The sequence below is a fragment of the Lutra lutra genome, chromosome 18 (assembly GCF_902655055.1).
Source record: "Lutra lutra chromosome 18, mLutLut1.2, whole genome shotgun sequence".
In the NCBI taxonomy this organism is placed as follows: Eukaryota; Metazoa; Chordata; class Mammalia; order Carnivora; family Mustelidae; genus Lutra; species Lutra lutra.
In genome coordinates this window covers 2,815,944-2,829,368 of record NC_062295.1, presented here as the reverse complement: position 1 = coordinate 2,829,368, position 13,425 = coordinate 2,815,944, and the positions used below count along the sequence as shown (strand labels likewise).

General features: G+C 52.9%; 2 protein-coding genes across 16 annotated transcripts in view; one reads left to right on the top strand and one right to left on the bottom strand.

Moving 5' to 3' along the window:
* Window positions 1–7,521, top strand: part of NLRC3 (NLR family CARD domain containing 3) — a 34,610-nt gene extending 27,089 nt beyond the window's left edge. For 8 of the 9 annotated variants that reach the window (XM_047713905.1, XM_047713901.1, XM_047713906.1 and 5 more), the window contains 9 exons: window positions 360–443; window positions 949–1,032; window positions 1,548–1,631; window positions 2,092–2,175; window positions 4,047–4,130; window positions 4,549–4,632; window positions 5,323–5,406; window positions 5,790–5,873; window positions 6,174–7,521. In XM_047713905.1, the coding sequence (XP_047569861.1) occupies window positions 360–443; window positions 949–1,032; window positions 1,548–1,631; window positions 2,092–2,175; window positions 4,047–4,130; window positions 4,549–4,632; window positions 5,323–5,406; window positions 5,790–5,873; window positions 6,174–6,264 (763 nt within the window). In that variant the 3' untranslated portion in view covers window positions 6,265–7,521. The remainder of the gene's footprint in view (window positions 1–359; window positions 444–948; window positions 1,033–1,547; window positions 1,632–2,091; window positions 2,176–4,046; window positions 4,131–4,548; window positions 4,633–5,322; window positions 5,407–5,789; window positions 5,874–6,173) is intronic. The other variant, XM_047713907.1, reaches the window with a different exon arrangement.
* A 4,446-nt stretch (window positions 7,522–11,967) lies between these two features.
* CLUAP1 (clusterin associated protein 1) overlaps window positions 11,968–13,425 on the bottom strand; it is a 35,112-nt gene continuing 33,654 nt past the window's right edge. For 6 of the 7 annotated variants that reach the window (XM_047713865.1, XM_047713863.1, XM_047713867.1 and 3 more), the window contains one exon: window positions 11,968–12,798. In XM_047713865.1, the coding sequence (XP_047569821.1) occupies window positions 12,655–12,798 (144 nt within the window). In that variant the 3' untranslated portion in view covers window positions 11,968–12,654. Of the gene's footprint in view, window positions 12,799–12,819; window positions 13,411–13,425 lie in introns of those variants that run through there. The other variant, XM_047713868.1, reaches the window with a different exon arrangement.

The following is a 13,425-nucleotide window of genomic DNA, read 5'->3' as shown; positions in this document are numbered from 1 at the left end:
GGCAATGGGAGAGCTCAGTGCTGCCCCCCCACTGTGCCCACACACCTGTGCCACTTTCTCTGGGGGCTACAGACACAACATACTCTCCGACCCCAGACGACTGGGAACCGCTCAAACCAAGGCAGAGTAGTGTAAGCTCAGAGGATGATTATGCTCGGCCCACCAGCCCCAACCTAGGTCTGGAACCTGAGGGACAGGGACAGGAAAGAAGGCTGATGAGCAGAGCAGTGTGGGGTGGCACCTGCTCCTGGGCTCCCCAGCTCTGTTGAACCTGACGCCTGCAGCCCCCAGGCTGGAGCAGGGACTCCCCGCGGGTCCTGGGATGGCCACCCCAAGCGCGCCCTGTCCTCTGTTTGCAGCCTGCAGAGCAATTCCATCAGTGATGTGGGGGTGGCGGCGCTGATGGGGGCCCTCTGTGCCAACCAGACCCTCGTCAGCCTCAAGTAAGTCCCGGCTTCCCTCTGAGCTAGGGGGTCCTCTTGGCCAAGGGGTCTGAAAGGACTTTGGGACTTGGAAGAAGGCCCACCCCTCCCACTGCGGGCCTGTTCTGAAGTTTTCCCTGGTTGGGCAGCTTGGTTCTGAGGCCTGGCATCCCGCACACTGCCTGCTCTCTCAGAAGAGCAGGGGACAGTTGGGGCCCTCAGCTCCCCAGTTCTGCTGCTTCCCTCTGGCACCCCAACCCCTGAGGCAGCCAAGCCTGCCCCCAGCCCCCTCACCTCTGAGGGGCTGTCAACAGATGGCTCTTCTCCCGACGGGTCCCCCCACTGGCAGTTCTCCAGGGGACATGCTCGTGGGAGCCTGGCTTGCTGGAGGCTCTTCACACCTTGGTCGTGATCACTCAAGAGGCCCAGGTCCCAGCTGAAGCTCCCCGGGCCTGAGCGCCAGGGCTTGTCTCCCCAAGAGTCCCCACACGTCTGGTTGGCAGCTCAGGGTCTCCTCTCTCCCCAGCCTGCGGGAAAACTCCATCAGCTCAGAGGGAGCCCGGGAGTTGGCTCGAGCTCTCTCCATCAACACCACCCTGAAGAACCTGGAGTACGTGAGTGGGGGGCAGGCTGGGCTTCTGACCGCCCCTTCAGCTGAGGGCCTCGCCTACCTGGAACCCTGGGGACGGCGACGGGGGCGGGGGGGCATACCCTCACGGCCTTGCCACTTTATAGGCTGGGGAAGGACCAGGTTGGGGAGGTGCAGCCAGGAGACCGAGCCTCTGGTGGCAACCCCTGCACTCTCGCACCCTAGTTACCCGTGGATGAGGTTCCTGGGGACGCTGCCTGCCCCAGCCCCTCCCCATGGAGATGTGGTAGGGCCCGGTCTCAGGGGCAGCTCAGTACAGGGATCAGCCTCACTGAGCTGAACCGGGCCCCCTCTCCATGTGCCCGTCAGGATTTGGTACAATAGCTGTAGGCACGTGCTTGGCACACACAGGTACTCAGTAAACAGGAGGTAGGCTGGTCCTCAGGGAGAAGTGGAGCTGGATTCCTGGGTGAGCAAGTCTGGGGCTCCACGGCCAGGTAGCTCCTGCTCACTCACTACCGTTCCCCTCCTCCCAGCCTGACAGCCAACCTCCTCCACGACCAGGGCGCCCAGGCCATCGCGGTGGCGATGAAAGAAAACCAGGCCCTCAAGTCCCTTCAGTGAGTCTCTGGCACCCCCACACTACCCGGTCCCCTCCGCAGAGCTGCAGGGCCGTACACCAGCGCGTGCAGGAGAACAAGTCTGGCTTTGGGGCCCTTCCCCCACATGGCCTCAGGGGGCTGTGCCCTGCCCCCTGCTCTGCTTCCTGGGGCTGATCCACTGAGAGGCCAATGGTGGGAGGTGGGCACCCATGCCATGCCTCCAAGTGTCACAAGCATCACGCAGAGGCCATTTGGAGTCTTTGAGCCTGTCCCTGTGTCCACCCTTAACCAGAGAGTGCTTGTTTCAACTAACCAGGGGCCGCAGGAGTTCCGCCCATCAGTGGCCAGGACCCCGTCCTGCGAGGACTCCTTCCCTACTGCCAGACCCTCCCAGGAGAAGTCCCCTCTTTCTAGAACCTCCAGACCCTCCTGGGCTCTGCCCTGGGCCACGGGGTCACACGTGTCTGTCTCCGCCCAGCCTGCAGTGGAACTTCATTCAGGCCGGTGCTGCCAAGGCCCTGGGACAAGCACTACAGTTCAACAAGAGCCTGACCAGCCTCGAGTAAGTGGGGCCTCTGCAGGGGCTGCAGGAAGGCCGGGGGGGCAAGGACATTTGAGAGCTCAGTGTCCACCGGGCACACAGCCTCCTCTGCCCTGTTTCTGTTCTCGTCTGCGCTAGCAGCTTTACTGAGACATAATCCATGTACCACAAAAACCACCCATATAAAACACACAATTCCCTGGTTTCTAGTGTATTCAGAGTCATGCAACCTTCACCACCATCCATCACCCCCAGAAGACACCCGGACTCATTAGCAGTCACTCCCCACCACCCCCATGCCGTCCCTGGCAGCCACACACCTGCTCTGTCTCTACAGTCACATGCGCTGGGCGTCTCATTCGCATGGGATCATACTGTACGTGGCCTTCGCAACCGAGGTCTTCCGTTTAGTGTCACGACTTCTAGGCTCACCCGGCGGGGGGGAGGGGAAGGCAGCACGAACCAGAGCTTCCTTCCTTCCTGCAGCTGAACCCTAGTGCGCTGTGCGTGTAGGCCACACTGGGTCCCCTCATCCGCTGACGGACACGTGGGTTCTTGCCCGTTTGGCTCTCGCGAGTGACGCTGCTGTGGACGTTCGTGCGCAGGCTTCCGTGAGCACGTGCTCCCACTTCTCGTGGCCACACAGCTGGTGGAACTGCTGGGTTGAAGGGCAACTCTCTTTCACCAGGACATCCCACCTCTGGCTGGTTCCTCGGACTGATGATCTGGGGTTCGCTAGGGCTCTGCCCTGGGCTGTCTTCTCTTGAGTGGTCGTTCTTACCCAGAAGCTCTCTTCTCCCAGGCTCCTTGCCTTCAAAGCCCTGGTACCGCCAAGTCTATCCCCCAGACCTCTCTCCAGAGCTCCAGACCCACGTCATCCCTGCCCACTCAGCACCTCCCCTTGGGCACCGTGCGGGAACTTCAAACCGCCCCAGCTCCCTGCCCACAAGCCTGCTTCTCTGTCCCCACCTCGTGAACGGAACCGGCCAGTAGTGCAAGCTGCAACACCGCCTCTGCTCTGGCTGCCCACTTGCGGCTCTCCTCCCAACGTCCCCATTTCCCTCTGTTCCCACGGCCAGTGGCACACCCAGTCCGATCTCTCACAGGGCTGGCCAAAGATCTTTCCAAAACTTCAATCTGGCCCCGTTCTGGGTCAGTGAGATGCTTAAATGCTGCCCAGGGCCTGCAGAGTGAAGGCCAGCCCTCAGCACGCCTTCCAAGGAAGGCCCCAAGGACCTGAGTCTTTTCTACCTCCTACGCCTCATTTCACGCGCCAGGGTAACGACCGCATTGCCTCGAGTTCGGCGGCTGTGCTAGGCCTCTTCCCCCATCCCATCCTTCATGTTTCGGTCTAGACCTATTTCTTCTGGCAGCTTCTGTGACCACACCAGGGTAGGAGAGCCCGCGGGGTCCGCCACGCATTGGCACGTGACCTTTGGTGCTGCTCAGTCAGTCACAGCTGCCCACCCAAGATGGACCTGGGCCTGACAGCCGTGGGGACACAAAACACATTCAAAACTGTTAAAATGACTAACGCACACCGCGCCCCTAATCCGCTGACGCCGACCCAAACTGAACGCTTAACCACTGCCTGCTCCAGGACCTACAACTTTACTCCAAAGCGGAAGAAAAAAACCACACATGTAAAACGCTGACCAGCAAGAATGGCCGGACACTGAGGGCCCCGACTTAGTTCTGTGGCCGGCACACCCAATTTTGTCCCTTTTCTTGTTTGCCTCTGATGGTCCAGGTTCATGGAGACCCTGGAGCTCTCTGCATGTTAGGTACAAGGCTCTGGGGGCGGCTATCCCCAAGGCCACCCTGAGTCTGGTCCATGGTGTGTTGGTCTGAATAAGATTGGGACGGTCCAAGGGGTCACACTCTGTGTTCAGTTTACAGGAGAACGCCATCGGGGACGAAGGCGCCTCTGCAGTGGCCAGCGCCCTCAAGGCCAACACGGCCCTCACTGCGCTCTAGTAAGTGCTGACGTGCGCGGCTGGCCCCAGGCCATGCTGTCACGCTACACAGTGGTTTTGCTTTCCAGTCAAGGAAGGTGTGTTTGATTCTCCTAGCGTTAGCAACTGGGACATCGAACAGGTGGAAAGCAAGAGGCAGGGGCTCGGGGAGGCCTCTCCCTCACTCTCTCAGGAAGCCACCTCTCCCTGCTGTATCAGGAGCATCCAGGGCTCTGTCCCAGGCGCCAGACAGGGCAGGCAGGGGGCGCAGCACGCTCCGGACAGATCGGGGCCAACAACCTTCAGTGCTGTGTTGCCCTTTCAGTCCTAAGTCCAGGGGTGGTCAAAAGGAAGGACAAGTACGCCTCGATGCTGGGCCGGGCAGGGTGCGGGCTGGAGAGGCCTTGCCTCTCCACATCGAAATCATCTCTTCCTACAGTTTGCAGGTGGCCTCCATTGGCTCCCGGGGGGCCCAGGCGCTAGGGGACGCCCTGGCCATGAACAGAACCTTGGAGATTCTCGAGTATGTATTCCAGTCTGCGGCTTTCGTCTCTTGCCCAAAGGAGCCAAGCTGCTGATTGAAAATGAAGATGTAGAAGGGGAAAAAAAATATATCAATTTACATGGAAACTCACAAATCATTTAAATATCTTCACTTAGATCAAGCATACCCCAGCTTCCCCATCCCCACTAAATACCTCTTCCCTGGGAGACACTACCGTGGGGCCTCCTGTCCTTACGGACCTGCTCTCCTTGGCCTTGGCCAGGCTGCACATATCCCGAAGTCCTGGGTAGGGGTCCCTGGCCACTGATCTCTATGAGAAGATCCAAATTCCTGGGGGAGGGGGTTAAGCCCAGTGGGCCTCTCAGGCATGTCCCTGTGGTCCCTGCTCCTGTGGTCCTGGGACGCTGAGCATGGGGGCACTGCTAGACGGAGTGTTGCCTCTCTCATCTCAGCCCCTCTCTCCTTTCCTTGGAACAGAGGAAGAGGAGGGCTCCAACAAACCACCCAGGTTAGGCCAGCTTCATCCCTCCTTGCATCCTGCTCCCAGAGCCGATCTCTACTCGGTGCCCAGGAGTGAGAAAGGAGCAACCTCACCCCGCGCTTGCTGAGTCCATGCGGCCTCTGCCCAGTAGCCCATGCCCAGCTGAAGAGGCACTGCCTTCACCCCACACCTACCCCGTGCCTTAGGCTTCATATCTTTCCTGACAGCTTACGAGGAAACGCCATCGGGGTGGCGGGGGCCAAAGCCTTGGCAAATGCTCTGAAGGTGAACTCTAGTCTTCGAAGACTCAAGTGAGTGGCTGTAGAGACCCCCCCGCGCCTCAGGGCAGCAGACTTCTCTGCTGGAGTCCCTGTGCAGCTGCTTCCTTCCAACTATCAATGGCTGTGAGGACGTCTTGCAGACGGGTTTGTCCACTCTGGCTAACTTACGCCAGAGCTAAGTCACTTAACATCTGCATTTTCGGTCTTCCACCTTCCATGGCACTTGGATGGGATCCCCGGGCTACTTGTAGGCACCGGTCTCGGGGGTAAATGCCTCCTTGCTGTGGACAGATCAGCTCCAGAAGCATGTATGTCCTCCACGGCCCCCCCAAGATAATGCAGTGCTGCTTCCTGGGGCGGGTTCTTCCATGCCGAATGGCTCACGGTGGTGTCTCCATCTTTCCTCTACCTAGTCTTCAAGAGAATTCCTTGGGGATGGACGGAGCGATATGCCTTGCCACTGCACTGTCTGGAAACCATGGCCTCCAGCACATCAAGTGAGTGGGGCTCAGCAGCACCTGCCCTTCCCTCCCATTCTTGCTCGCCCTTGGAGCGACTCGCAGCTTGGGCTCTGCCTTCCACCCGATTCTCGGAGCCGGCCGACTCCTGAGCCTTTCAGCAGCTCTGCAGAGAAACTCAGTACAGGGGAGCCGTTCTGGCCTTCTCCGTGGGAGGGACCCTGCAAGCATGGAGGGCTTGGCTGGAGCTCTGCATTTCCTGCTCTTCACGAAATGAACCTGCAGGCCTCTAGGCCTGGAGCCCATCTCTCAAGCCCTGTCCTAATCCTTCTTTTGCAGTCTCCAGGGAAACCACATTGGGGAATCTGGTGCCAGGATGATCTCAGAGGCTATCAGGACAAATGCTCCTTCGTGCACTGTTGAAATGTGAGCAGAACAAGTTCCTGGTGGACCTGGCAGGAGGACAGGCAGAGCAGCAGCTGGAAGCTTTGGAATAAAGACCATTTCCCGGGACTCCTTCCTGTGGTCTGGGAGTGACGCTGACCCACACAGAAGCTGGTCTCCTGCAAGGAGGCAGGAAAGGTGCTGCCAAAGAGGTCACAAGCAGCTCTCCTGGACCCGGGTAAGTCCCGGCAGGGGTGAGTGGGATTCTCTGCTATGTTGCAGAGCAGGGAAGGGCTCCATCAATGACATAGGCCTTAAAGCTCAGCAGGTAAGAAGCCGGTGTGAACTCGTTTATACCTGGAGGTCTTCACGTGCCCTTAACGTTTATTATTATTGCCCTTCTCTGCTGGTCACAGTCATCCCCCCCACTCTGCCATCCTCGAGCCTATACAGGGGATCCATTTGGCATTGGTGACAGAAGGGACCTTTTTTTTCCTCAAGAAGAATACAAGGTTTTAGGAGTATGATCCTTAGAGACACATGGAAAAATGAGAATTTTTTTGAAGAGAAATGAAGGCTTTCATTACAGGATTTTGGAGAAAAGACAAAAAAAGTTATCCAAGCTTCTTGCCATCTATTATCCATTACAAAATCTCTCAAAGGCACGGATTGTCTGGCAGACGTGACGTGGGGTCTAGCACGCGGGTTATCAACAGCACGGTAAATGTGGATGTCTTCATGATGTTCCTCTACGCGGGCTTCCAAAGCACTCCTGTGCGTGAAGTTTCTCCAGGAAGGAGAGCAAGCTGGGCCTCCACGTGGTACAGATTCCTTCGGTGTCTGTGAGGAAGCGGGAAAAGATCCCGATGGACGCCACAGCTCTCATGCACTAAATAACCAAGGGAAATGCTTATTAAGATTATGATGCAATTCTCACTTTAAAGTTTGAACAGGAAGCACTCTTCTAAATGTGCCTTTAAAACTGAGTATTCGAGCAAGAATCCTCAATGGATGCTAAAACTATGGATGAAAGTCTTATTAAGGGAGAAGATACTCGCCTGGCCTCAAAATCTCACCCCAGAAGGGATAGCTCCGAAGGGGAAAAAGGTATCTTTAAAGATAGACAATTCTGCAAATGCTTTCTTAACAAATGACTAAACATAACATCACTGGTAAGGGACCGGATGGACACAATAGGCCTCCGACGGGACGCCCGGAGGACACACCATGCCAAAGACACTGATTTGAACCCATCAGGAAGGTACAATTGGACAAAATCCAAATCAAGCAGCATTCTGCAAAAGATAAAAACTAGCCTAACCTCTTCAAAAAAGTCAGTGCCATGTAAAATACAAAAGGCTGTGAACTATTTTAAACTGTAGGAGATTGAAGGGACCTAACTCCTTACTGCCAGATCTCTGATTGGATCCTTGACTGAAGAAAATCCGCCATAAAGAAAAGTTATCTGGAAACAGGGGACGTCTGAACATGGGTCTTGTGTTGTATTTATGTGGATTGCTGGGTTTGGAAACATTTTTTTTGCTGGGTATAGAATTTTAGGCTGGTATTTGGCTCTTGGTACTTTCAAGATGCTGCTCTACTGTCTTCTGGTGTGTGCAGTGTCTGGCTGTGCCCACCTAGTCGCGAACTTGACGGATCGAGTTGCCGTAGCCCAGCGGCGGAGAGAGCCATGCCCTGCAGGAATCCAGCGCCAGACAAACCCCGGGCCTTGAGAAAAATCATGCTCTCCAGGGACTTGAAGAGCAAGCCGCACCAAAATGGGAAGGAAAGCCCCTTCCTTCTCCAAAGTCTCCCTAGCAGCCTACTGACAAGGCCCACACTCTTGCCGGCTGGCAGAGCAGAGACATTTTACAAGGAATAGCTCCACCACCACGGGGCAGGACAGAGGGGAACTGCACTGAGGCAGTAAACCCACAGCCAGGGTGGTGGGACTTCTCATTTTCTCATTTTGAACAGTTTCGACTCTTGTGTCTTCGTGGCCAGTATGTTGTTCACTTCTGCCGTGACTCAGTCCCAGTTGGCACAGTCTTTCTCTCACTTTTTTAACCTCCAGAAGTTCGGAGATGTCCTTACGTCTTTCTTATCTCTTCTTAATATGCTCAAACCTCCCTCCATCATCTCAGTAAAGGGACGAGAGTTAAAAATATCTGAATGTCCTTTTTTTTTTTTTTTAAAGATTTTATTTATTTATTTGACAGAGAGATCACAAGTAGGCAGAGAGGCAGGCAGAGAGGGGGAAAGCAGGCTCCCTGCGGAGCAGAGAGCCCGATGTGGGGCTCGATCCCAGGACCCTGAGATCATGACCTGAGCCGAAGGCAGAGGCTTTAACCCACTGAGCCACCCGGGCGCCCCAGTCCTTTTTTTTTAAACTAATTCTATCATCTGTCATTTCCAGGTTGTTTCATTTGAAGGCTATTGTGGTCCAACTCCTGAGGCAATGTCTCCATATTCTGGGTACTCTACCTGATGCCCAAATCAAAAATCTATTTTGGGGCCTTATCTACAACAGACACTATAGAAATCCAGGTGTAAAAAGATTGTGACATCAACCAAAGCCATCTCACTCTAAATGGTAGCATCACGGGGCACCTGGGTGGCTTGGTCAGTTAAGCATTTGTGTTCAGCTCAGGTCATGATCTCAGAGTCCTGGGATCAAGCCCTGCATCAGGCCTGCTTGGCAGGGAGTCTCTTTTTCCCTCCCCCCCTGCTTATGCTCTGTCTCTCTCTTGAAATAAATAAAATCTTTTATTTTTATTTTATTTTATTTTTCAAAAGATTTTATTTATCTATTTGACAGAGATCACAAGCAGGCAGAGAGGCAGGCAGAGAGAGAGGGGAAAGCAGGCTCCCCGATGAGCAGAGAGCCCGATGTGGGGCTTGATCCCAGGACCTTGGGATCATGACCTGAGCCTAAGGCAGAGGCTCAACCCACTGAGCCACCCAGGCGCCCCTAAATAAAATCTTTTAAAACAAATGGTAGCATCAGCCCAGCTGGTTATCTGGTGCGTACGTTTTCAATACATAGTGCAGATTAAACCAGAATGACCTCTAATGAAGCCTTTGCTTCATCAATTACACACACTCTCTCTCTCTTATAATAAGATCCAACCCCTCCCCTTCCACAAGCTCCTTCCTTCCATTTAAAAAATCATGCTCAAGTTTCCTTCTCAAAAAACAAAACAAAACAAAACCTCCCCCGCCCTCCACAATGTTCTTCCACCACACGTTCCTTCCCTGGCCGAGCCCTCCTTTCTCTTGTGACCGCCCACCTTTCTGAACACTCGTCAGGACTCACTGTGTTCTCTTCAGCCCATCACTGGCTACCTGACTGCCTCTGGCTAAGGTCACCGGAGATTCCCTAACTGCCAAATTCAGTGGCCTCTTGGACTCAAGCTCATTTACGACAAGGATTTAGCACTTGCCACCTCTCCCCCTGTTTGGAGAATCTCCCCTGCTTCGGCTTCCATACCACAACCTTCCAGTCCTCCCACCTTTTCGTTACCCCTCTTCTTCAACACTCTTTAAGGGAAAATAAAACATTTCTTCCTCATTATTAAAGTAAATACAGTCACTTTAGAAAACTTAGAAAATACAGTCCCAGTCTCTTCTTCTGGCCCCTTGTGGCCTTTGTCCCTGAGACACAGGCACTTCCCAGGCCTCTCACTCGGCTCCCTTCCCATCCCATATGTTCTCCCCTGAGGACTCTCATAGGAAAATGATCCTCAAACCTCAGCCTCCAGCCCTTACCCTTTCCTTACCTTTACAAAAATTCATCCAAACATTCACAGTAACACATAGTTTAAAAAGCCAAAAATTACTAGGCTTATAAGGGCAAATGGCAGTCTCTCTCCCATCCCTCCCCTTTCCAAATACCCCTACTCCCCAAACTAAATGTCCTATAGTGCTATTTCTTACCATCTTAGAGATCATCTCTTGCCTTCTATACAGGAAAGGGCACTTGGACGTCCATCAGCTTACATCCCCACTTTTTGCTTCTCTGTCCTTCCAACATAGTTATTAGAGGTATGATTTTTATTTAAATCATTAGTGTTTACCTTATGACTTTACCTGTATTCATCACTCCTGAGCCATTCTCTCTTATCTAATGTATTGTTCTTTTTAGAATTAACAGTGCATCTTTTAAAAACTTAATTTTCTATGTTACTGTTGCTTAACCCTTCCCAGACTGCCCAACAGAAGTGTACAGTCAGAACACCGTGTCTCAGACCCCCGGGTTTCCCATCCGTGACATGTTTCCCTGATGACATTCCTCCCTGAGCGCTCTGTGCTCCCTGTTCTAGTCACACCGTTACTGCAAGGAAGGGCTTCTGCTCGGGGCAGTTTCAGTTCTCTTCCCAGGCTGCCAGGCCCGGTTCAGACAGCTAAGGGCCCCCCCGGGCCAACCCAACAGCTGGGATACTCACGCAGCATGCTGTTATCATCAGGGAACTCCGCTTCCTTTCAGACGGGCGACACTGACCATTACAGTTAAGATGCTACCGAAAGAGTGCCTGCAGGTCCTCCTCCCGTCTTGGCTACACGGGAAACAGTTCTCGAATCGCCCACTGGAAGTCCTTGGACTTTGTTCTCACTGCTGCCACCAATAAAAATTAAGGACTTAAAAAATCCCTTTACGATGTCTGTCAGTATACAAGTTGTAAAGCATGTTAAGAGGTCCTTTAATGACACAGTTTAAAACATTAACAACCGTTGACAATGATCTAAATACCAGTTTTCCACTGACCTACTCACACCGTCTTCTCTGGGGCCCGAGTCTGCTCTGATGCTTGGCTAAAACCAATGACACGAGGTCCCAAGGCACGTGCACAACCTGACTGCTGGGTCTGTCACAGGAGGGACAGACAGACGTTAGTAACTGTGATCAGTGCTTAAAGCTCCTTGGCTGACATAGGCTGCTCGAGCAAGGAAGTGCCATTCCGTGGTGAGACTGTGCAAATCCGGTAACCGAGGGGTGAAGGACGACCCAGAGGGAGGCAAAATAATAAACCGCCCACTGAGTGGGCACCTCTATCTGTGGAGGGGGGTTACCTGCGGCGTGGGCCACGCTCCTGCCATAATGCCCACGAGAAGCAAGCGCCATGTAAGGAAGACAGAAATGCCTTTTTTTTTTTTTTTCTTTTTTAAATATAAGGCAGGTCCGACTCAGGAAACCAAAACTAGAACATCCAAGAAGACGCAGTGACTTCCACACCTCAGAAGCCATGGCCTCTGAGGGGTCGGCACAGCTCCCAACACTCCCATTTCCCTGTTACCTCATCATTCACATCTCAAATCGCCAGTGAATTAACTGAATGCTGAATGTTTAAAAAAGGGGTAATCTCTTATGTAGGAATTAGGAAAAGAAAGAGACAAAAGCAAAGATAGAAATAATTGTCACATCATCTCCTAAAAATTTACATGTACCACAGTAACCTATGAACTTCTCCTATGTATTCACATTATAGTGCAAATAAACGTAATTATACTTTCAAGTAAAACTTACATAATGATATAAAAATATGGAATTAAATACATTTATCATGAATTAAATAACTTCAGAAGACTTCTGACTTTAGAACTGAAATCTAAATGAAAACTGCTCTGTGTTTTCCGCATCAGAAAAACAAAACGACTCCATCTGCCACTTCTCACTTCACATCAGGCTAATTATTCTAGTGCTACTCAATCTAACGCATTCTGGTTCATCTTTTTAGAGTCAGAAACACAAGTGTGTACCAACACTTCTTTATTTGCTTTCCTGAGGAGGAATGCCAACCTTCTGAGAGAAAATGGAGCATTTACATTCTGCAGCCTATCTCTGTTACCTGATCTTTAAGGACAGTGGGTTTTCATCTAACTTAGCTAACGTTCATTCGGAACATTTTAGCAAAATACATTTAAAGCTTGGTATTGTGAACGTACAGAAGCAAGAAAATAGGATGACAAAACAAAAGCTAGAGTTAAAAGCCGATGTACAGTAAGTGTCCCAAACTGTACCGGTGAGGACGACTCGGGACACTTCCCCACAATTCCTGAACAGTCCTGGAGCCCAGCCCCATGTCCGTCCCCCCGCCTGTGACAGGAAAACACATCACAACGATAGCCGAGACCTGATGCCGCCATCCCTTCTCCTGGGGTGTCTGTCCCGAACAGGTGCATCTCTAAGAACACTTGCATTTCCCACATTTCAGGAGACAAGTAAGACCAAACCCACATCCCATCTGGGACTTGCTTCAGTTCTCGCTGAAGCTCTGCGGGGTAACACAGGGGAGGCTACAGAGCAAGTAGGTGGTGTTCATTAACAACGAGTCCAGCTGGTTTAGTGAACAAAATAGGTTTCCTTCCTAACCTTACAACTTCCCTTTTACCTATAGATCTGAGGGATTTAATCAGTGTGGTCCTTTGGACAAAGGGGTCAGAAGTCATTGTCGCTCTCATCCAGGGGCTCAGGCTTCCGGACCCTTCGAGTGGGCTTAGCTGGCGAGAGAGCAACGCTCTCTTCTTCCAAATCGTCGTCTTCATCCCCCTCCATGTCAATCTCACTGTCCTCGGAGTCCTCCTACAGGAAGACAGCAAAGACAACTGAGGGCCCATCTCACTCCCTGCAGCGTGTCAGCCGAGACCCCCGTTCACCAGCAGCTCAGTAACCAGCAACACTCGCATGTGAAGGCAGAGCTGGGCGGAGCAGCAGTGGGGCTGCGGAGGCGTGAGGGGGACCCCGGTCTCACACAGCTGGCAGAAATACACACATGACTGCATCAGCTGACCAGCGACCTCCAGGTGGCAGAGTGCAGCCGCAGGGGCTGGCTTCCTCACCGAGGTCTCAGTACCACCACTAGATCTGCACCGCAACTCCCCAGACCCTGCTCTGCCCCTGGGGAACCGGACACCCACCAGAGCACAGCAAGGAGGGCGGGGCTTGCAGATTAGGAGGGCTGGGTTTTTTGGTTTGCTTGGTTTTTGCCATTTACCAGATTAGGGATGGAAAGCCACACAGGGAATGGGTATTAGCAAAATAAGCGGAACGCTCTCTCCATCACCTGGATCTAAGGTGACCAACTCGGCCAGGTTTTAAAACTGCAGGTCCTGTTTCCCAGGTAAACCAAGATGGCCAGCCCCTCGAGCGAGATCATTCCCACCAGCATACATAACATGTGGCAATTTCCTTCTTCTTAAAAACACAAAG